The sequence below is a fragment of the Elephas maximus genome, chromosome 19, assembly GCF_024166365.1.
Source record: "Elephas maximus indicus isolate mEleMax1 chromosome 19, mEleMax1 primary haplotype, whole genome shotgun sequence".
Lineage (NCBI taxonomy): Eukaryota > Metazoa > Chordata > Mammalia > Proboscidea > Elephantidae > Elephas > Elephas maximus.
Genome location: NC_064837.1, coordinates 34,433,797 through 34,458,135, shown reverse-complemented (window position 1 = coordinate 34,458,135; position 24,339 = coordinate 34,433,797). Strand labels below are relative to the sequence as shown.

At 37.5% G+C, this 24,339-nt stretch overlaps 1 protein-coding gene across 1 annotated transcript in view; it reads left to right on the top strand.

Moving 5' to 3' along the window:
• Nucleotides 1-24,339, top strand: part of CLTC (clathrin heavy chain) — a 66,215-nt gene that overhangs the window by 20,493 nt on the left and 21,383 nt on the right. The window contains exons 2-14 of the mRNA XM_049858844.1: nt 1,919-2,126; nt 5,261-5,529; nt 6,080-6,241; nt 9,445-9,558; nt 10,441-10,614; nt 13,590-13,787; nt 14,540-14,740; nt 16,898-17,050; nt 17,533-17,655; nt 17,930-18,067; nt 18,316-18,480; nt 18,615-18,795; nt 20,344-20,507. Coding sequence (XP_049714801.1) covers nt 1,919-2,126; nt 5,261-5,529; nt 6,080-6,241; nt 9,445-9,558; nt 10,441-10,614; nt 13,590-13,787; nt 14,540-14,740; nt 16,898-17,050; nt 17,533-17,655; nt 17,930-18,067; nt 18,316-18,480; nt 18,615-18,795; nt 20,344-20,507 — 2,250 coding nt within the window. The remainder of the gene's footprint in view (nt 1-1,918; nt 2,127-5,260; nt 5,530-6,079; nt 6,242-9,444; nt 9,559-10,440; nt 10,615-13,589; nt 13,788-14,539; nt 14,741-16,897; nt 17,051-17,532; nt 17,656-17,929; nt 18,068-18,315; nt 18,481-18,614; nt 18,796-20,343; nt 20,508-24,339) is intronic.

The following is a 24,339-nucleotide window of genomic DNA, read 5'->3' as shown; positions in this document are numbered from 1 at the left end:
ATTTTCCCCAATTATTGGAAAGGTAATTATTGATTAAATGTACAAGATTCTAAGGACTCTACAAAAAAAAAAAGGTCCGTATACCTCTCCTAAAACTGGATGGGCAACTCGGTTTGTATAAGGCCTCCCTGAAGCCCATCTACAGTCCCTTTGTATGATATCGGGAACCACTTGTTTATTTCCACCATTAGCTCTGGAACTAAAAGCAACTTATAAGGTTAATGTTAGGAAGAACTGAAAATTAATAATGCATAAAGTTTTATTATAACCAAACTTGTAAGTTACATACCTCACAGCTTGGTGTACTTGCCTTGCATTGCAGCATGTACTTGAGCTGTTGTAAAGCTGGTTAATCTTCTACTTTATTACCGTGTTTGTATTAATGGTTAGACAGTTGCTTGGCTCCTTGGCCTGGTTTTCAGTGGGTTACTGTAACTGCAGTTTATAACTAGGTATGTATGCAGTCATTGAGGTATAACAGGGAAGTGAAATTAAAACATAGCCTCTTAATCTCATGTTGTATCTTATTCAGATCTTGACCTGGTTATATTTAAGCACTATTGGCAGAGGAGTTTGACAAAGAATTTCTTTAGAGAAAATATAGTTAACTTGGCTTGGCCTGTCCATAAGAGACTAGTGACAGTGGAGGTCCCTGAGAAGGAAGGCTAGACAGCTGGGAGACATGGATGGGACGACTTGATTTTCTCTGTACTTTACCGTTTTTGTTTATACTTTGCAATGTGAATGTATTTACCCAGTGCAGGAAGCGGTGGCCAGCGGGGGGCGGGGGAGGGGGACCTAACCTGGCTAAGGCTAATAAAATAAAGGCTTCAAATAGCCTCTCTTATTGGGACTTAATCTGTCACGCCACACTTTTGTCACTCAGAGTACTAATGACCCACTCTGTTAGAGGTGTCCTTCCAGTAACAAATGACTTGTGTTCTTACACACTGAGTTAGTTTTCAAAGATCTACCTCCTTTAGATCTACTGTATTTGTTTAGCAAATACTTCACTATCTTCTAAGTATACAGAGAAAATCTATTATTTTCCTTTTTAAAACCCTTCAGTAGCTCCCTTTGCCTGTAAATAAGTTCAGGATTCTTATTGAGGGTACATTTAGCTTGTTTGGCCCTTGCTTATTATCTCTATAACCTTTCCACTCCTCAAGCCTTTCGTAGCCTATACTCCCAATGTTACAAAATTACTTGTTCCCTTAGGCAGCTGTGCTTTCACATCTTAGGGCCTTTGCACATGTTGCTTCTGTTGAAAATTCTCTGATCCATCTCCCTTGTAAATACTGCTTTATCTGTAGGGCCTTCTTTGACAAGCCCTCTTAGATACTTTTGGCTCTTTTTTTTTTTTTTTTTGCATAGTATTGTAACATCGTTTACTTGTCTGTCTATTCTTGCTAGTCCAAGTTGCTTTAGATCAAGAACTGCGACATTTTTAAATCATTCCCTCTGTCTCTGTTGCTCTTTTTATGCTGTACCTTCATTTTCAGATTTCCTGAAGCCTATTGCATATGAACACGTTAACCCTATTAAATGTTTAGGGAGGGTAAGAGAGGACAGGTCCAGTAGATCAAAGATCTTAAAATAAATGGAGAAACCATGACCTCAAATCCCTTTGAACCATAAATGCTTGCTCTGAAATGGGGCTTTTTTCTTTAACTTCATCCCTGTTCATTCTGCCTCTTAGTTATAACCATAAGGTTATGACTAAACAATTAAATGCTATAGAAAAGCAAAAAGCCTATCATTTGGCCATCAATTGCTTTATTTGAAGTGATGTAACAGAGTTGTCACTGTTGATCTTGGAGCACTGATGAGAATTTGTTATGATGACAGTATATAAAGGTTAAGTTTTTCTAATCCATTTTGAAACATGGTTTACTAATTTTTTTTTTTTTTTTTCCAGCTCCAAAACCTGGGTATTAACCCAGCAAACATTGGCTTCAGTACCCTGACTATGGAGTCAGACAAATTTATCTGCATTAGAGAAAAAGTAGGAGAGCAAGCCCAGGTGGTAATCATTGATATGAATGACCCAAGTAATCCAATTCGAAGACCAATTTCAGCAGACAGCGCCATCATGAATCCAGCTAGCAAAGTGATTGCACTGAAAGGTATAGAAGATTGTGCGGCTTTTTTTCTTAAAACTCTTCCCTTTGTATTTTCTATGCAAATGTAATAATTCACATCTACATTTTTAGTATGTCGATTAAACTTGCTAAAATAAAATAGATTTCCAAAGTTAATGCTAGTGCTGAACTTAATTTTAACTACTTTTGTGACTTAGAATGTTTCTGTGAAATGTCTTACTATCTACTCTGCATGGATCTACTTGGAAATATTGTAAGTTTGGAATAAATGCATTTAAATTAATCTGTGGTGTAATAAGACTGCACTAAAAGCACATCTCCATGTACAGAGGAAATAAGAATATAGTGATTTATATTCTGAATTAAAGTACACTTTAGTGATAGAATTTAATTATGGTAACTTGGCTTTCACGTTATACTGTCACATTTTTATACATCATTTAGGTTATCAGGTACTAAAAATGGCTTGAATTTACACTGATTGTTAAAAGTGTGTGTATATGTAGGTGGGTCCTAAAGCTTGGGCATCGAGAGTATTTTAAGTTTATTCAAACTAACTTTTTAATTGTTACAACAGGGGACTATATAGCCTGTCAGTCTAAACTGAGTTCAAAGAACCTCATGCTGTCTAAGAGCCTGTATTCATTTTTTTCCTTTTCCTTTGGAATTTAGAATGCAAATATAAGACCCTTTAAAACAAGTTTTTAAGAGGGCGAGGTGACAAGCTGGTTGGCTCTTTAAAAAGGCATTTAATTGCCTTTTGTTGTTGTTGTTTTCTTGGTAACGAGAAAGGAAGAGTTCAGGTTCTCAGAAATTTCTTGCTAAATTTGTGGGTGAGTTATTAAAAGCACTGAAGTTTTTAACAGATTTTTCTTCATGTGATTTAAGCTTTGTATTTAGTAACAATACGAGAGAATAAAGTGTGGGGTGAGACTAGCATATTGAAACCAGGACTTTGAACCGGTTCCGAACGGTTTAGTCATGGCCAATTGAACCGACAGAAACAAGGCAGGGCTTTGCACTGGTTCAAAGCAGTTCATTCACAGCCCACGGAATGTACAGATTGCATAGCAACCAGATCTCTTGCAGGGTGCCTTTTGACCTTAGTAGGAAACAGGCAGTGGTGTCCCACTCAAAGATGGCTGGCAAGGCGCTGCTTTGAATGTGGGTCGCTCTCCACAGTCCTGCCAGTAATCCAGTCTCCTGCATCAGGCTCCTGAAAGTTTCCTGATGCAGGAAATTGGGTTATTGGCAGGACTGTGGAGAGCAGCACACATTCAGAGTCACACGGTTGGCCGCCGTCGTTGAGTGGAGCACCGCTTCCTGTTACCTACTCAGGTCAAAAGCAGTCTTGCAAGAGATTCCGTTACTAGGCAACACATACATGCTGCCCTCATTTCTGCCAGCCATGACTGAACTGTTGAGAACCGGTTTGAAGCCCTGATTCAAACAAGTATATCTCTATTCCATATCTAAGGTAGGAATTTATCTCCTCTCAAGAGAAGATGGTCCAGCTTCTACCTAAGACCAGATGTTTTAAGGCATAAGGTTTTTGCTTCTACTGGAAAACATATATTGTATTTTAAGGCTTTAAACTCCCTTCAGCCTCCTTAAAGAATTTAAATTCAACTGCTAGTAACCTTCACGCCTCTCTGTAAAAAGGCCATCGTTTTGATCTTGTCAAAATTCTTTTCTATTTTTAATGTTATTGTTATCTTATCACATTTCTTAATGCTTTCTTATGTGTGCAGATGGTGAGTTATCTTAAATTAGATTGTATTAGTTATTGTCCTGTTCTGTAAAGAGAATAAATTGAAAATATTTTCAGAGCATTGTATAATAGCATCATAGATTTGTGCCTATGTGTTTGCCCTGAAGTTTAGCTGTCATTCCTGGCCTCCCTCCCCAAATCACCCCACATGCATATACTCCAACTCCTTTCATATGAGAAAGAATAAAAGTCTTAATAATCTGGGGCCTGGGGAGGCAGCAAAGGAAAGTGAGTCATTCCCAAATACTTCTTCCCTCTGAAGCTGGCTTTAAAAACCCCTTGGCTTCTTTTTATAAGCAGGACTGTAACTCTTAACAATTTTTAAGCCTGGTCCTGGTTTACATACTGTGTGGGATGGGAATAGCATTGTTTTACGGAAGAAGTTTTTGAACATATTATAAGAAGGGTGGTGGTACAAAGCTGTATGTTTTCTGTCCTTTCTCCTTCATCCCCCAAAAACTATCATAATTTTTGTCCTTCAGGAGCCAGATTCTCTGTGGCTCAGGAATGGAGTTTATCTAAGGACTGATCTTGATAGTCTAGTGAGAACCGTGAGCTTTGGCCTCTGTTAATTTAAAAGAAATCACTTTTTGGACTGTGTTGGATTTCAGATTACAAGTACAAACAAGCCCCCTCGCATCTGACTCAGTGGACTCTTAACAGTGGCAAATTTCATCCTTTTTTTACTAAATGTTTGCATCTTACTGGGATGAAGCTTGAACTTTGTTCTCTTCTCCAGTATATTAACAGCATCCGAAACTGTCTCCCTTTGTCTCCCTCCCTTTCCTCTAGCACCTCTATCTTTCCTTTGTATTGTAAACCAGTTAAATGTAGCATGTCTCTTGTGTGCTAGTAGCAGCAAGGTTGAGTTGAAGTAGATTCTCTTAACAAAAAGCAGTTTCTGCAAGATTTAGTTGGATGGGAGATGACTGCCTTTTAAAAAGTAGGCATTTCTCCATGTGTTTGTATGAGATTTGCTTTGTCCTGTGTAGTACGACTAGTTTATGTGTAGAATTAACGTAAGTATGACAGTTACAATCTTGTTCCTTTTTTTGCATCATTGTTAAGATTTTTGTTCTTCAGACTAATTTTCAGTTTCAGTTTAGAATCCTATGGAAGTCATACTGTCTGTTTAAGATGTGTTTTTTAGAGGTAATATAATGAGTAGATTTTGCTTAAGATGCAGTGAGTGTTTGGTCAGTAAGCTATTCTCTCTTCAGTTATTGCCGCTCTATCAGTATGACTTCTGTAGTTGGTTATTAGTCTCATGATAGAACTATTTTGTTAGGAAGTTACAGAGCTAGTTACAGAGCTGATTTAGCAAGTTATTAATTCATCCTGTACTTCCTATTTTTTAGTAATTCATAATTCTTAATTTTGTTTTTAGCTGGGAAAACTCTTCAGATATTTAACATTGAAATGAAAAGTAAAATGAAGGCTCATACCATGACTGATGATGTCACCTTCTGGAAATGGATCTCTTTGAATACGGTTGCTCTTGTTACGGATAACGCAGTTTATCATTGGAGTATGGAAGGAGAGTCTCAGCCAGTGAAAATGTTTGATCGCCATTCTAGCCTTGCAGGGTGCCAGATTATCAATTATCGTACAGATGCAAAGCAAAAGTGGTTACTTCTGACTGGCATATCTGCACAGGTAATATTTTTCCAGTTTTTAAGAAGAGGGCTAGAGAACTAATGTGCCCAGAATGCAGTCTGTTTTAAAATTTGGTCTTCTGTACTCAGTCCCGTTGAATCTTCACAAGACATTTTTTTTTTTTCCTTTCTTTTTTAAAAAAATGTTGCAGGCTGAATGCCTTAGTACCTGTATAGTGACATACTCCTAAACCAAGCATTTTTAGCTCTTGTAGTGAGTGGAAATTAAGTTCCTATATGAATGATTTGGGGTTTACCGTGGAGAATATGTACTATGCTGCAGAGTGAGCACTTTTATATCTTTTTCTTTAAGACAGTATTAAAAGAATGGTTGCTTTTAAAACACATCCTAAGCAATTATGTTAAGCTTTAATAAGATTATGTTTGGAGCTAAATTTTAAGTTAAAGAGGTATCAAGTCCTACATTGAGAGAGGCTCAATAACAGGATTATGAATGCTGCTAAAGATTACAGAGGATTCAAATTATTTCCTAATTGATGAATCTGGGGGTTATCGGGTCTCCTAAATTTACTCTCTTTGATCCTTTGTAGCAAAATCGTGTGGTGGGAGCTATGCAGCTTTATTCTGTAGATAGGAAAGTATCCCAGCCCATTGAAGGACATGCGGCTAGCTTCGCACAGTTTAAGATGGAAGGAAATGCTGAAGAATCAACGTTATTTTGTTTTGCAGTACGGGGTCAAGCTGGAGGGAAGGTAAGTTTTGGCTTTGGAAATTGGTGAGAACTTGTCTTCGTGTTTCTGCTACTCATTAGTCATGTAATTTCAAGATAATTTCCTTGTTAACTTGTTTTTAATATTAATTGAGATCTGTGATGACTCACTTTATTTAAATTCTGCTTCTGTTTATTTGGTTTGACTCTTAGCTATTAGGAGATTTTCTTGTGATACTTGTCTAAAATGAATACTGTTCTCTATATCAGGTATTTATATTAGTTAAGACTTTATCTTGACCATCTTTACCAAAGGTCTGAAGTCAGTATCTCCTAGCTTTACTGTATGTAAGAATCACTTAGGGTTGTTAAAGTGTACATCCTGTGCCCTACATCTAGAGAGTCTGATTCAGTAAATAGAGCCTGTATAGTCTGCATTTTACATACCCTTGGTGACTTGATGTAGATAGAATGTGGACCACAGTTTGAGTAACATTGCGTTAAGGCAGAGGTTTTCAACCCTGGCCATGCATTGGGATCATCTGGATAATTCAGATACCAATGCAGAAACCCTATTGTAGACCAATTAAATCAGAGTAGGTGGAAGGGCATGGATATTAAAAAAAAATAGGGGGCATGTAAATTGTGTGGCCAAGGTAATGAACAAAATTACTTTGTACGGTGGACTTTTTAGTTGCAGGCAACAGAAACAAGGTCTGGTTGACTAAAGCATCAAATATTTAGTAAAAGGATATTGGATAGCTCATAGTAGCTGGGAGTGCTACAAAACAAAGCTTGGAAAATGAAGAGAGGTAAGGGAGAATGGGCAGCAACTAGGGTCCCAGTCAGACACCATGCCACAGAACTCTGAGGTCTCTGCTGCTGCCATGGCTGCACTTCTGGATGCCACAGCTAGAACTGCTAACCCTGGAAACTCAGTGTGAGTGCCCCTTCCAGTGCCAGAGTAGCATCTCTGAAGTCTTTATGACTTTGTCTCTGATTCCCTATTTGAACTCTAATATATGCAAGGTCTTGTGCCCACATCTTAGTGCTAAGAGGGGTTTAGAAAACAAGTATTTGGTGTTTGGCCTACAAAAATGGACTACCTTCCAGCAAAACTTGTAATGAGTACTGTTAATGGATTGAATTATGTCCCCCCAAAAATGTGTTGTAAATCCCAACCTCTGTGCATGTGGTTATAATTGCATTTGGTAATGAGGCAAGGTTAGTGTAGGGTATATCTTGAGTCAGTCTCTTTTGAGATATAAAGGAGATTAGGTAAGCGAGGAGAGAAGAGGTGAGACAGATGCCAAGACACATGGAGATCTCCAAGGAACCAGGAAGCAGAAGCTGAAGAGACAAAGACCTTCCTCCAAAGTCAACAGAGAGAAAGCCTTACCCTAGAGCTGGTGCTTTGAATTCGGACTTGTAGCCTCCTAAGCTGTGAGAAAGTAAATTTCTGTCTGCTAAAGCCATCCACTTGTGGTATTTCTGTTATAGCAGCGCTAGATATGTAAGACAGGTATTTTTACAAGTACTGCCCCCCCCCCCATCAGAAAGAGTGTTTAGATCCTGGGCATAACAAAGAAAACTGAACTTCAATTTTATTAGAACATTTGTCTTTTTCCTTGTAAGTAGTTAAAAAAAAAAAAAAAAGGGGGATAGCAACTATTTAAGATATGATAATCTGTAGCCTTGGCAGGGAGGGAAGTGTGCACAGAGAGGTAAATTTCTCCCTAAACTTTAAAGGTGAGAGATTCCCTGAACTGAGAAAACAAACATCCCAGCTTCTCGTTATAACAAGGATAGAAAGCACTGATGTTCAGATCCGAATTGATAGAATTTAAACACTTAGGTTTTAAAAATTAAATACTACCCTTAAGATACAGGGTGGGACTTTTTTGATAAAGCCTACTGGAAGGAAAGTGTCAATATCATTTTTTAATAATATCTGAAAACATGTTTATAGGTTCTTGAGCTTATTTAATACTTGTGCTGTATTTCTTGTACTCTATCATGGCTTTGAAGATAGTCATAATTTTTCAGTATTGCTAGCCATCTAATTAGGGATGAAACCCTATAACTTTCATATGGTATATATCTTTTAAGCTGAGTTTTTTTTCTGAGTTTATTCCTGACATGACTAAGCAAAATGTATAATGTTCTTTTACTGACATTATTTACTTTCTCTTGCCTGTTGATTGCGGCATGAGACGTTTTAAACAAAATTTATAGGTGTATGTGATTAGAGAGACACCTTGCCTTAGGCTTTTACTTTCTGTCTGCATCACAGTAGATGTACGGGCAGAGAAGAATTACACAACTTAAGTTGGAATATTAAAATATAATCGAAAGTCGAGAAAGTACTTTCATGGGTAATGTTTTAGCATTCTGTGCCCTTTATTTAAAGTAGATTATTTGAGGTATGATTATGTTTCAGATATTTAACTGACTTAACATTTTCTTTTGAAATAGTACAGGTTCATAGGAAGTTATAAGTCAGTTCAGAGAAATCTCCTGTACCCCTTACCCAGTTTCTCCTAGTGGTTACATAGCTATAGTACATTAGCAAAGCCAGGAAATTGACATTGGTACAATGTGTGTGTGTATATAATTCTGCCATTTTATCATGTGTAAATTTGGGATACGTAACTACTTCGTCACCACAAAGATCTCCTTTGTGCTACCCCTTTGTAGTTAAGCCCAGCCTCCTTTCCTCCACTGTCCCTAACCCCCCCAGTGCTGGGAATTAATTCTGTCTCATAGTGACCGTATAGGTCAGAGTAGAACTGCCCCATAGGGTTTTCAAGCCTATAAATCTTTACAGAAGCAGACTGCCCACATCTTTCTCCCACAGAGTGGCTGGTGGGTTCAAAATGCCAACCTTTTGGTTAGCAGCTGAGTGCTTTAACAACTGCCTACCAGGGCTTCTTTCCCTAACCCTGGCAACCACTAATTTGTTCTCTATCTCTATAATTTTGTGCCTTCAAGAATTTTATGTAAATGGAATCAATATAACGTATGACCTTTGAGTTTGGCTTTTTCCACTGAGCATAATGTCCTTGAGATTCATCCTTATTTTTGCTGATTTGATTTCATGGATGAATGTAGTTTAACTATTTACCTGTTGTGTAGGACATTTTGGTTGTTTCCAGTTCGGGGCTACAAATAAAGCTGCTGTGATGAACTGGCTCTTGATTGCTAAAGGATTTAGGTTTAATATGAGTTTTATTTTCTTTTGAACAGTTACATATCATCGAAGTTGGCACACCACCTACAGGGAACCAGCCTTTCCCAAAGAAGGCGGTGGATGTTTTCTTCCCTCCAGAAGCACAAAATGACTTTCCTGTGGCAATGCAGGTATTTTAGGCAAAATAATTTTTAAAATCTCTCTTTAGAAAAAAATGCGAAAACTACTCACAGTCACAATTGTGCTTTAAATGGAAGTTTATATATCAAGTCAGTCTCTCATGCAAAAATTTATATACACCTTGCTATATACTCCTAGTTGCTCTCCCCCTAATGAGATAGCACACTCCTTCTCTCCACCCCATATTTTCATGTCCATTCAGCAAGCGTCTGACCCCCTCTGCCTTCTCATCTCCCCTCTGGACAGGAGCTGCCCACATAGTCTCATGTGCCCACTTGATCCAAGAAGCCCACTCCTCACCAGTATCACTTTCTATCCTATAGTCCAGTCCAATCCCTGTCTGAAGAGTTGGCTTTGGGAATGGTTCCTATCTTGGGCTAACAGAAGGTCTTAGGACCATGACCCCTGGGGTCCTTCTAGTCTCAGTCAGACGATTAAGCCTGGTCTTTTTACAAGAATTTGAGGTCTGCGTCCCACTGCTCTCCTGCTCCCTTACGGCTTCTCTATTGTGTTCCCTGTCAGGGCAGTCATCAATTGTAGCCAGGTACCATCTCACAGTCATATAACTTAAGTGATGTTTAAAAGATTCCCCTTCATTCTAAAATAGTTTATTAGTGAAACTTTGTGAAATGTGTAAACTGGGTTATCCTAAGTTGTTCAAATTATACACATATTCTTGTGTTTTATATAAGAACTTGGACTAGTCCATATTTAAATATTGTGAACCACAAATACTAGTTTTTAATTTCTCACATGAACTCCTTGTCAGAGTTCTAGAATTTCACCATCTTTAAAATGGAATTGAACTAGATTTTCTTATTTTCTGCGTACAGATTCATTGTTTTACTGATGTGTTGATTTTCTTTGAACAGATCAGTGAAAAGCATGATGTAGTATTCTTGATTACTAAGTATGGTTATATCCACCTGTATGATCTTGAGACTGGTACCTGCATCTACATGAATAGAATCAGTGGAGAAACAATCTTTGTTACAGCACCTCATGAAGCCACAGCTGGAATAATTGGAGTCAACAGAAAGGGACAAGTAAGGAAACCTTAAAACTAAAATTAACCAATAAAATGAATTAATACTTGCTACTGTTTTCAAAAAGTAAGTCGGGACTTTGGGTATCAGAAAATAGCACATACCTGAAAATACGGAAGTGTATGAATAGAAAGTCTCCTTTTAATCCTGTATATGTGCCTTTATTGTCAAAAGACAATACTTGGGCCACATTTGACAGACCGTGTACTTTCTACAGCTACTTTTTTCATATTATAATCTCTGAAACAGGTTATAAACTACAGGGAAAGTAATTCTTAACTCCTTAATTATTACAAAATATTTAATGTTGGAAGATAATATGTTATAGTAGCTATTGCAGGATGCCTGGAAAATTATCTCCTTGGATAAGAAAAATCCATTAGCTGTTTTTGTCACATTTGAGGAACTACTCACACCACCTCACAAATGGTCTTTTTTCTGTGTTTTCTTAGTGTTTTAATATAATTGGAAATATTCTACCAAGAAGTATCTTATTTTCTGAAAAAAACTTGGTACTGTTTTTAGTCTTGCCTTTTACTTGTTTTCCTCCAAATTGGTATTTTTACCAGGCAGTAAGCAAAGAAAGGTAGATAGTTGGGGGATTTTTGTTTGTTTTTCTTTTTTACTCAGTTGGTTTATGAAATCTGATATGTATATGAAGAAATTCCTGTAGAGAAAAGGGAGTTTTTCCCTACCTATCCATTCCTGGAAACCCTGGTGGTGTAGGGTTAAGAGCTGTGGCTATTAACCAAAAAGTTGGCGGTTTGAATCCACCAGCCACTCCTTGGGAACCCTATGGGGCAGTTCTACTCTGTCCTATAGGGTTGCGATGAGTCGGAATCGACACGACAGCAATGAGTTTGGTTTGGTGTTTATCCATTCCCTACTTTAACTCCAGACCTGGTTAGGTGCTTCTGCTTTATGCCCCTATAACTTATATTCCTCATCATAGTACTTATCACACTGAATTAAAATTGCTAACTTAACTGTCTCAGTCACTATTCTTCATTAGAAAAGGGACTTGTCTTTGTTTAATTGTATTTCTAGCACCAGTCAGTGTCTGGCACAAAAGTGGTTTTAAAAATTCAGTAGTTACTCTTCAGTAGCATGTGTCTGTCTTGGAAAAATCAAGAATGAATTGACCTTCTGGTGAACTACGTGAGTGCTACTTAGAGAATTTCTAACGATCGTGAAGTTGTGAAACTGGGAAACTTTTTATTTCTGCTGCTGTGCTGATGTTTTTAAGATAAGTTTAAACTAAAGAATCTGGAATGGTTTCGCCATAGGTATTTGGTATTCATAATTCTGCTTCTGGGAGCTTATTGATAGTTGATACTAAAAATTGATATTAAACTGTCCTTCCCACCCCCACCCCCAGTTTTACATGCCAGCTGGTTTGAGTAAAGATTTAGGTATTTATAGTAGCCTTAAACCTCAGGGATTTCCTGTACTCTTTTTTATCAAAGCAGACTACTAACTGGGCATATGCCCTTAAGTGATGAATGTATGGTTTCTCTTGATTGAAAAAACAAAATCAGTCAAGATGACATTATAGCCACATTCCTGTCTCAGACACCTTTGCTATTTAGCTTAAATTTCAAACTTGGTAGAACTGAGTACTTTAGAAGATACAGGAATAGTAACCTCCTCTGACCCCTGTGAATCCTAAGTACTGATTACTAGAAATCTGGTAGAACGATCTAGAAGTATGGTAAAGATGAAACTGTGTGTTAGGGAAGACTAAGGTAGTGATCAATGGGAAGCTTCAGGAAGTGTAGTTAGAACTGAATTTGTTGGTCTTGCTCATTTTTCCTAGGAGGTAAGAGTTCAGTCAAAGGTGGGGGTTAAGATCTCTTTGGTTACTGAGTTCTAAAATAGTGCTCAATTCTTATTCATCTTGGGACAAAAAAAATTTCCATTTTCATTTGTCTAAAATATATTAAACATGTGTTTTGTGTTAGTTACTGCCTGACACTAGTAATACAATTAAAGATAAGACCCTTTCCTGCTGTGGAATATGACTGAGAAACAGACAAGCAATTACAATAATATGAGAAATGCTGCTAGGAGTAATGTAAGTAGTTATAACCCAGGGTATATAGCCACATCTGGCCTTGAGGAAAGGGATGGATGGGTAGGGCAGGATTCCCTTTCTCTAGGGCATTTGAGAGTAGTTCAGCTCTTGGGGGAAGGTAGGGCAGCATTCTGTAGCAGTGACTTTTTAGGAGGACCAAGGGTGGGTAACAGTTCTCTGAAACAATTAGAACTTATCCTTTACCGATACCACATTTGCCTCTTGGTTCTTTCAGTATCATTAAGGCTATTCACTAAGCATTTATTAAACATCGACTGTATGCTCTGCATTACAGTAGGTACCTAAGGATACAGTGGTCCCTGACCTTATTGAGTATATAATCTGGCACCTAGGAATATAAATGAAATTAAGGTAAATTATTGAAAAATTCTCGTAGAAAAATCCCAGAGTTAAAAGGAATATAGCTTAAACTTCTAGGTGAGCCCTATGTTTTGTTTGGATTTCATGCCGCCTTCAGATTCATTTCTGAAAGTCAAAATTGCATTCACTGAGACTCTGTAAGCCATGTGAAATTGTCTTTTCAGAGCTAAATTAATCTTTGATTTTGATCACGTTAAAAAAGAATGGATGGTAGCACAGCAATTAGAGCTTGGACAGTATGAAGTAGGGGGTTTTAACATGACAGAATGGCCGTATTTTAGGAAACCCAAAATGATTTAGCACCCTATGGCACTCAGTCTTAAATCTCCCTAGTCTTCTCTTTTCTGGCCTCTTTCTTTTTTATATCTCTTCTTCTTCTTTTCTTTTATTGGCTAACAAGAAAGCAGCTATCACAGTTTTAGTTTCAATACCCTAAGTAATAAACTTGCTCTAAACAGATTTGATATCGTTCGTATCCAAATAAACACATTGCGGCTATCTATTAATCTTTAAATTGCAGGTTCTGTCAGTATGTGTGGAAGAAGAAAACATAATTCCCTATATCACCAACGTCCTACAAAATCCTGATCTGGCTCTGAGAATGGCTGTACGTAACAACCTTGCTGGGGCTGAAGAACTCTTTGCCCGGAAATTTAATGCTCTTTTTGCCCAGGGAAATTACTCAGAGGCAGCAAAGGTGGCTGCCAACGCACCAAAGGTAAATAAGCAGTTACGGAAATTAAGTGGCCATGATTGGACTAACGTAATATTCCTTATTTCTAATACCGTCAGAAGAGGCACCAGGTTTCCACAGAGATACTAGCCTCTTTTTAAGTTACAGGTTCCTTGACTAGAACATGATGATTACCTGTTTGTGCCTCTAGATTTGGTTAAGACAAAAAAGCCTCGTAAAATTCAGGACGTTAGAATGATGTGTAGACCTAGCAAGCTGTGGTTTACCTCAATGTAGTGATGCTTGCTTAGGTGTTTATGCAGCTTGATGTTCATAAATGATAACTACTGATTTTATTTTCAAATGTTGGAGATTAAACACGTTCCGTCCAGTTTATGATAGATAGCGTTGTCTGAAATCAAACTGAATTTATTCCCATCACCATTGTATTATGTCGGACTGAATTGACACCTCATATTTCAAGCCAGTATTAATTATGAAATTTGCACTTAATGTGAACTTGGGGTAGTAACTAGCTGCAAGTACTGTGATTATACTTATTCTCTTACATGTTGACGTTGTAGTTGGTATGTTCCTGATTCTGAATAATCTTATAACATCAAACCAGAGCTGTGACAGATGTTGACTGAATCTTTACTATAGATGTGGAAGATCAGAAATTTGATGTTAGCAGATGGGATCATGCCTTTAAAATTAATGTAAGATACTCATACATGGAATGATTAATGTGATATTTGGGTCACCTTAATAGTCTTTAAAATTTCACTTTCTTAAAGGGAATCCTCCGTACTCCAGATACCATCCGTCGGTTCCAGAGTGTCCCAGCCCAGCCAGGTCAAACTTCTCCTCTCCTTCAATACTTTGGAATTCTTTTGGACCAGGGTCAGTTGAACAAATATGAATCCTTAGAACTGTGTAGGCCTGTACTTCAGCAAGGGCGGAAGCAGCTTTTGGAGAAATGGTTAAAAGAAGATAAGGTAGGTTAACTTGTCAACATATTTTTGCTTTGATTGAATTAAATAACAGCGTTACAAAAAAATAAAACCAAATTGCCGTCAAGTTGCTTCCGAGTCATAGTAACCCTAGAGGACAGAGTGGAACTGCCCCATAGGGTTTCTGAGGAGATGGATTCCAGGTGTCACACTCTTGGTTAGCAGCCAAATGCTTAACCACTGCACTGCCGGGGCTCCAAATAACATGGTAGAGCACGTTAAAAAACAAGCCAAGAGAGGCTGCACCAAAACGTGTTCAGCCATTATTCAGTACATCCACTGTCTGTTATAGGAGCAGACATTGCATGAGATGCATAAACTGATTTCCTTTTGGAAATACATTTTTGGCACATTGAGGTGGGGGTATTTTTGTTGTTTAGTTTTTAAAATAAAATCCAGTATTCTTGCTTAGTTGTTAAAATTACTAACCCTGAAGTGAAGTGCTATGCATTTGCTTTAGGAAAAGCTTAATGGCAGAAGCTTACTTGAGTATGCATTCATATTTGTCAATATCTGTGACAGATATTTATACATAGGAATATATTTCTATGTTCCACACTTGATATGCGCAGTTGTTTCAACCATACAGGTATTTATGTCTTCTTTTAGAGCTTTCCAAGTATCATCGAAATTGTGGTATTTGCTGCTGGTAAGCATGTGTACGTGTGCCAGAAAACATAATGTTATATAAAATGCTGAATTGTAGATGTGTTAACAAGAAATAGGGCTGTCTAATGAAGTACTGTTTCCCAGAGTGGTTTCACAGAATGTAAACCAGGCCTCCTTGGAAGCCCTTTAGGGGCAGTTATGCTCTGTCCTGTAGGGTCACTGTGAGTCCGAATCGACTCGACAGCAATGAGTTTTTGTAAATTGGTGTTACATGGAGAAATATTTAACTCAGTGTCTTTAAAATTTATTTAAATGTGAACCTTTTTTATGTTGTTAACTAGGTTTCCATACTGAAGGATTTCTCTATGCCTTTTGTATTTACTCAGTCCTTATAATTTCTTTTTACACACAAAGATCTAATGATACTATGTTCTGTAGAGCGCACTCTGGAAAATATTGCTAATTTGTAAGGCAACAGACAAGTTTCAGCAACCCATTAGTGTTATTAGTCCTTTCATACCACCACAAAAAGCCTTTCTCCACAGTGATAACGTTGACTTGCCCATGTTTCTCCGAGTAGTGATATTTGATGTCCATCCTAATTGTTTAAGGTAAGGAAGGATGGAAACCACCAAGGTAACTGAGTTGACCTATATAACAGAGGTAAAAGCTTTTGGGGTATTAACTTCTTTTGTGAACAATCATATGTGATCCAATTGTGGTAAAAGGGACACTGGTCACCCTTCATTAGTTAACGTGTTCTGTTAAGAGGTACAGATTCTTGATAAAACTTTTTATTTCTTGGCACTGACTATTAATTACAAGGACTACTCTCTGAAGTAACCATTAGAAGTGAAAAAACCAACTCTAGTATGTAAAGCAAAACTGTTCTGGGAAGCTGCTTTCCAGATTGGGGAGCTGAGTTATTAAGGCAGGTTGGATAATACAGGATAATATCTGCTTGTGTGTACCACCTAAACATTTTTATCTGTTACTCACCTTGTGCAATTAGTTCTGCCTCACAGTCCTAAATCTAAAAGACAAAAAGGTAATTTAGCTTACATCCTTCAGGCATACAAGCTACGGCCTAATTTTGGTAATGGTCCTTATAGTGAGCCTCATCTGGCTCATTCAATAATATATTAAACTTTTTGATGTAACGTTTTTGAAAAACTGGGACCGCATGGGTCGGATATGAGAATTTTCTTAGTTGTTAAAAGTATAAGATTTTGCTTTAAATAAACTACTTACAGTCCTAAAAAGGTAGCTGGTAATATCTATAAATATGAAGTCTTCGTGAGCTTTTTATCCTTGTTTAATTTTATGATGTACAGAGAATCCTACCAATACATTGCTGTGAATACAAGATCAGAGTCTTTACCACTCATGTCTCCTGCGTAGTTATTTATAATATATTCTGGGAAAATTGGGTAGATAAGTACCTATTGTGTTAGTTATTATTTATAGTGAATTTAGTATCAGTTTTTATGGAACAGCTCCTGTGTAATTAATCTCTTTTTTTGCTTTGGCCAGCTGGAATGCTCTGAAGAACTAGGTGATCTTGTGAAATCTGTGGATCCTACATTAGCACTTAGTGTGTACCTGAGGGCTAATGTCCCAAATAAAGTCATCCAGTGCTTTGCAGAAACAGGTCAAGTCCAGAAGATTGTTTTATATGCTAAAAAAGTGAGTTCAGTGAAACAAACTCTCAACATAAATTTATTAAAACTTTATCATAGAAATTAGGCTGTAGCAACTCTCAGTGGCTTTACTAGTGAATTTCCTTAAATTTTGAACTTTGGAGAGTTTAAAAACCCTATCTTAGCTCTAAATAGAATTCAGAAATAGTAATAATTACTCTTGCATGGCTTATCAGATTTTAAGATGGCAGGGGCATGTTTAACCTTTTAGAACAAAATTTGAAATGGTCATTCATTGAAAATGGATAAGGGAATTATTAGAATGTACAGCTGCTTGTTCAAATAAGTCATGACCAAGGTGTCCATTTGCATGACATAAACCAAGGTCAAATTGATCATTCTTAATCGAAATTGAATTTGTAATTGCACCAGTAGTTCTAAATTGGTAAGATTTTATTGTAGAAGAAGCCTTTAAATGCTTAAAAAATGAAACTTTGTAGATGGCTTTAAGTTTTTGTCCATTTATAGGTTGGATATACACCAGATTGGATCTTCCTGCTGAGAAATGTAATGCGTATCAGTCCAGATCAGGGTCAGCAGTTTGCTCAAATGTTGGTTCAGGATGAAGAGCCTCTTGCTGATATCACACAGGTAAAGAGATTAAAGGGTATTTTGTGGACTTTTATTTAAATGGAGAATGGGAGGATCAACTTAGAACAAGTTTGAAGAAGTTTATGGGAATTAGAAGTTGTATCTATATGGATAAACCTGAAGTTTCTTATAAAGACAAGTTACAGAAGAATGGATAGTATGATACCATCTATGTGCAGTTTTTTTCCTTTCATTTACATATCATCAGCAGTATCATACAGTAGTTTTTAAACATCTTTAAATAGTACCCTTTATATTACATTATATTTTGTAGATTGTGGACGTCTTTATGGAATACAACCTGATCCAGCAGTGTACTGCGTTTTTGCTTGATGCCCTAAAGAATAATCGCCCATCCGAAGGTCCTCTACAGACGCGGTTGCTTGAGATGAATCTTATGCATGCACCTCAAGTACGTTTTTCATGCTTTTTAGACGTGTTTTCACTACTGTTGTAGAAGTTACTCAGAGTTTCTGAGATTATTCAGTTATTTGAAGCTACTAATGTACCTATTCCTCACTCGTAATAAGTTAGCTAACATTCCTTTGTACTTTGTCTCTTTTATCTATTCATTATTGAATCTTAATATTTGATCTGGATGTGGAAGTACTGGTATCAGTGGGGTGCAGAAATAAACTCACTCTGTTTGTGGTTTTATAGGTTGCAGATGCAATCCTGGGGAATCAGATGTTCACCCATTACGACCGGGCTCACATCGCTCAGCTGTGTGAAAAGGCCGGCCTGCTGCAGCGTGCACTGGAACACTTCACTGACTTGTATGACATAAAGCGTGCAGTTGTTCACACCCATCTTCTTAACCCTGAGGTATTTCAGTCTCTTGCTTAACAACTGGTGTTAGTTAGTTGACATAATGAAAGTGTGTTTGTGGTGCTGGCTAATAGTAATTTCATACTGCCATGAGGCTCAACATTGTTTTGTTTGTTTATTTTGTCTCCTAGTGGTTAGTGAATTACTTTGGGTCCTTATCCGTAGAAGACTCCCTAGAATGCCTCAGAGCCATGCTGTCTGCCAATATTCGTCAGAATCTTCAGATCTGTGTTCAGGTGGCTTCTAAGTATCATGAACAACTGTCAACTCAGTCTCTGATTGAACTTTTTGAATCATTCAAGAGTTTTGAAGGTAATTAGAAGGTTCTGGGTTGTTTTAATTAAGCTGGCCAAGAGGGGTAGACTTAAGATCACAGGTTATTGGAAATCTTGTCTTTCTAAAAGCTTAATTTTATCGAATATTTTAAGTTTTATTATTCAGTAAATGGTGTCAGGTACCTTTTTGGTCAAGTCCTAGGGGTTGTGCAGTGAACAAGACTGTCTACTTGAATATTTTATAGGTGAATTAAAGGCAGAATTTTACGATACACAGTTATGACAAAGCCACTACATAACTGTAAGATGAAAATACTGATGTTTAGGTATAATAAGATTTCATGCTTATACTGTCTGACTCTGTAATGGCAAGAGTTTCTAGACAAGGACATTTTGAGTCTTGTTACTATACAGCAGGGTTCCTCAACGTTGGCACTAGACGTTTTGGATTGGATGGTTCATTGTTGCAGGGTAGGAGGGCGAGCTGCCTAGTGCGTTATAGGCTCTTTAGCAGCATCCCTGGCTTCTATCCGGTAGATACCAGTAGCATCAGACCCTCCCCACACCCACTGGGACAACCAAAAATATCTCCAGATGTTGTCAAATGTCTCCTGGGAGGAAAATCACCCCCAGTTGAGAACCAGTGCTGTACAGAGTACTAATGTAATCACTGGTGGGTAGCTCTTATGTTCATTAACTAAACTGCTGGTCCCCAGTTACCTTTTCTCCCCTTTCTTTGTGGTAGTGATCTAGACAGGAAGAATAAGAGATTCTACAAGTTTTCTTTGTTTCTATATGTTAACTATGCGCTAAATTTATATTGTTCGGTATAGTACCCACTGGCCACATGTGGCTATTTAAATTTAAAGTAATTCAGAATTAAATACAATAAAAAATTTAGTTCTTCAGTCACGCCAGCCACGTTTCAAGTACTCAATATCCACGTGAGGTTAGTGGCTACTGTATTGGACAGTGCAGATATAGAACATTTTCATCATTACAGAAAGTTTTGTTGGACGGAACTACATTAAATTCTTCCCAAACTACTTTTGTATGTTTCGTATTAACTGCACGTGGAAAAAACAGCTGGTATAAGGGACTTCATTTAAAATTTCTCACATGGAGTGCGATGTAATAATGAACTTTGGTATTGAGCAGCTGCCCCTAATTATTTCTAAACTATTAGAAAACATTGAGTTGGGATTAAAGTGCAAATCAATTTTATGGAACTGGTTCCTGGATTAAGTAGTAGTCTTATTAAGCTTTTTGAGCAGTTTATATTTGGGAGTATCTGTTATTCAGGTGGAGTCCTGGTGATACAGGGTTAAGAGCTCTCCTGCTAATAATCAAAAGGTTGGCAGTTCAAATCCACCAGCTGCTCCTTGGAAACCCTATGGGGCAGTTTTAGTCTGTCCTGTGGGGTCGCTGTGAGTTGGAATTGACAGCAACAGGCTTGGGGGTTTTTTCGGTAGTATTCAGATTCCTTCTTGGAGTGTAACCGTGTTTTTTGTTGTCTAAATGTTCTTTAGTTTTGTCATTCTCAAAGGTGCATCTGTGTTTAATTTCAGTTATTTGTTTCTTTAAGGTCTCTTTTATTTTCTGGGATCCATTGTTAACTTTAGTCAGGACCCAGATGTGCACTTTAAATATATTCAGGCAGCTTGTAAGACTGGGCAAATCAAAGAAGTAGAAAGAATTTGCAGAGAAAGCAACTGCTACGATCCTGAACGTGTCAAGAATTTTCTCAAGGTAAGTGGTTTTGAGTAATGCATTTTCTGGTTGGGTTGAAGATCTGTTCTGCAGGGGTTTGGTCATGGTTTTAAAATATGTTTTTTCCCCAAATGTAAAATTCTTAGCATTCTGAAATTGTGTTCTGGATTATTTCTTCTAAATTTAATATTCTGCGGTTTCCTCTGAAATAGGGAAGGAAACTGGTAAAAAAAAATACTTGAGAAAGAACATCTGCTTAAAGGGTGGGGGGGAGCACCATCATAAAGGAATTTCCTTTCTTCATTTTAACATAGGGAAGAAACAATTTTAGAAGTAATTTAGACCATCAGTGTTGTTTTAGAATATCATTTAGGCTGCCTTTGAAGATTAAGCTCAGCTCGCCCTCGGTATCTTTTTAAGGAACCTCTGTTGTAGCCCTTATGGCGCAGTGGTTAGGAGTTTGGCTGCTAACCAAAAGGTCGGCAGTTCAAATCCACCAGGCGCTCCTCTGGAAACCCTTTGGTGTAGTTCTACTCTATCCTATAGGGTCGCTATGAGTCGGAAGCGACTCGATGACAAGAAGTTTGGTTTTATTGTAGGCAAAGGGTTCTAAAGGATAAAGAGTTACGTCTTTCTGTCATCAAATTAGCCTGACTCTGGGAACTAAAATATTAATCATGTATAATTCACAAAATAAAGCTAAGATTAAACCAAAACTCAGTTTTCTTACATGAGGTAAATTTTGGAGAGGTAAGGACTGCTTGTGTTGGAGTGACGAGTAAAAGTTTAAAGATTCTTAGCTCCTTGAAACACACCTAAGGCAGTTAATTTTGTTTGATATTTAAGTTAGCTTTATTCTCATACCTACCGGTTACTTTATGAGGAAAACTTCAAAGTCAGCCGCTGTCTGTAAAAGACCAGGAAAACTGTAGAAATATCAGATTAGAAAAATACTTCATGTGTCTTCTTAGAGGGAAATTATTTCAGAGGTATATACAAAGGTCTTAGAGTTTAATGTTTTGTCTTCAGGAAGAATTTTTAATTGAAACTGCAACCAAAATGTTTATTGTATAATTCAGTAGGAAAAATAAGCTTCTCCTACCCTAAAACTGTCATCATTTTTTAAAAATTCTATGATTGCATTGGCAGATCATTCCTTTGAAGCATTTACTAACAAGGCTTCAGATTAAATAGCTAAACCTTCAGGTTTCAGTGCAATGAGGTAGTCAAAGTGCTGAAGTTTCCTTCCATTTTAAATTAAAAGATACATAGTTCTAGAATGTCTTGGCTATCATAAATGGCCTTGTGTAGTTTTGCTGGAATGATGTCATTGAACCTAAGACTTTCTGGTATCAAAAGAACCTCTGGGCAAGATGGATTGGATGCTCTATGCATGACTAGTGTACCAGTAACACTGCTCCAGTTCCTCTGCATATCACTACGTTTTTTTTTTGTTGTTGTAAATATATCAAGCCTGATATAGCAGAGAGTGGGTGTGGATTGTGGGCTTTTGAATTAGTTATTCCTAGTTCACATTCCATTTCTTTTGGTTATTGGCCATTGTTCATTCAACAGTCCTGTTAACCTCGGGGAAGTTCAATAATGTGTTTGAGCCTCAGCTTTGTCAACCGGAAATTGAAGTTTTTGCGGTACCCTTTATGTCTCATAGATATTTAAGTGGTAACCAGTGTTAATAAGGTGTATTGTTTTAAGTTGTTCCTCGTTTCTTGAAGGAATTTTAATTGCATTTTGAATTAGAAGTGAACCTAGTGTCTGATGTTTGAACAGTCTGAGAGGAGAATGCAGTACTCCTCTTGGCCTAGTAGTGAGAATGAATATAATAGACCATTCTTTTCCCCACATTTCCTTATTGACCTGTAGGTACTAGCTGCATGGTAATGGACTAGTGTTTACATGTAAATTCTGTGACCATAAGAAAAATACTTTTCTGAATCTAATCTTGAACATTTGAGTAACAGTTACGTGCTAGCCACCAGGAATGGAGGTTGGTAGACTATAACTCCCCCTCTAAAGTAGCCTGTAAGGGGATGAAATGGTGCCATTAGCATCATTTGATCATGCCCTAACCTTGTGGAACTATAGTTCTCTGTAGAAAGCATGGAACTATTCTGACCCATGATCTGCTCCTTACTACCATTGACCTTATTTTCTACCATTTCTGTCGTGGTTTTGCTTCAGTCACATTGGCCAGCTTGTTATTCCTGGGAGTCTCCTAAGCTCTCTCCTCGCCTGCCTTAGGGCCTTTGCACATCCTGCTTCTTCACTCTGGACCACTTTTCTGTGAGACTTTCACGGCCTCATTCAGGTTTTTGATCAAATGTCCCAAGAGAAGACATCCCAAATTACCCTGTTTAAACTAGAACCCATCGCTACCCCATCCTGACCTTCCCGTTATGCTGTTTTATTTGTTCCTCATAGCACTCATCACCATGAGACACTGTCTCTTCACACTAGAATGTCAGTTCCTTGAGGAAAGGGACTCTGCTTCCTTTATTTCCTGCTATACACACATTGCATAAGAACAGTGCTTGGTACATAGGTAGTCAGTAAATATTTGTGAAAAGAATAAGTTCATGTATAAGGAAATCTCTCAATGTGTTAATATAGTTTCAGTTTTAGTCTGAAAGTTATAACTGGTGATAGCCCTTTTAGTAAACAAATAAAAACGTTAATAGCATTACTTCCACGTATTATGTACAAATTTAGGCAGTCAAGAAAAGATCCTACTGCTAAAGTCCATCTTTCAGTCAAAGATTAGACAGGTCTCTAAAACAAACGGTAACACACTTCAGGAATGTGATACAGATGGCCAATGCCTCCCCAAAAGCAAAGATGAGAAGGCAGGAAGGGACAAGAAAACTGGACAAATGGAGGTGGAGAACCCAGGGTGGCAAGGGAAAGGGGGAGAGTGCTGACACATTGTGGGAATTGCATCCAACGTCATGGAACAATTTCTGTAAAAATTTTGAATGAAAAACTGATTTGCATTGTAAACTTTCACCTAAAACAAATAAAATTTAAAAAAGTAAAAGATCCTAGTCTTTGTCTACTTTTTCAATCTTAAATTTTCTATTGGAATACAGTACCAACAGAAGTCTTAAACATTCATGCACAAGAATAGAATACCTAAGTAATCTTAGATTATACGCAAGTATGTTTTTCACCTAAGTGGTAAAATGAAGTATTTAATATTTTATATGTATATTAAACAGGGTGAGGAAGAAATGATGGGTTGATCTACTAATTTTCCACTATTTAGTGGGAAGAATGTGACCTGAAGTCTTTTGCATAGGTAGATGCAAACATTCTTTCTAGAGATGATTCTTTCACCTGTTAATATGGAGTTTCCATAGTGTTAAGCAATACTTGCTTTAGAGTTTCCTTAATGTGAAAAATCTGCAGCTGGGCTTCCACTTCAGATGTACAGCCATTTTGGTTTTTATTCAGGGTTTCTCATGGCTCCCGATGTAGCTTAGTATTCTCTGAACATTTCATAGACTACTACTTGTACTTTGTACAGTCAGGGGACTGACATACTCAGTCTTAGAAACCACTTTATTATAACCTTGCAAATACTGTTTTTAGTGGCTATCTTTGGGGGAAGTTCTTCCTTAGTGGACTGTCCTAGAAGAATCATTTATTGAGGAGTGTTTCTTTGTGTATAAATGAATTCCTGATGGAAACTGTTGTTTTTTGTGCTATACCTTATATCTGTGGTATGTACAGGACATGTATCAGGTAAATGCCCAGTATAGGTCTTCCCTACCTGTCTATGGCACCTTCTTTGTCAGTCTATAAGTAGGATTATGTGCTGGGATTTATAATGATAAAAGCACTTGGTAATTTAAAG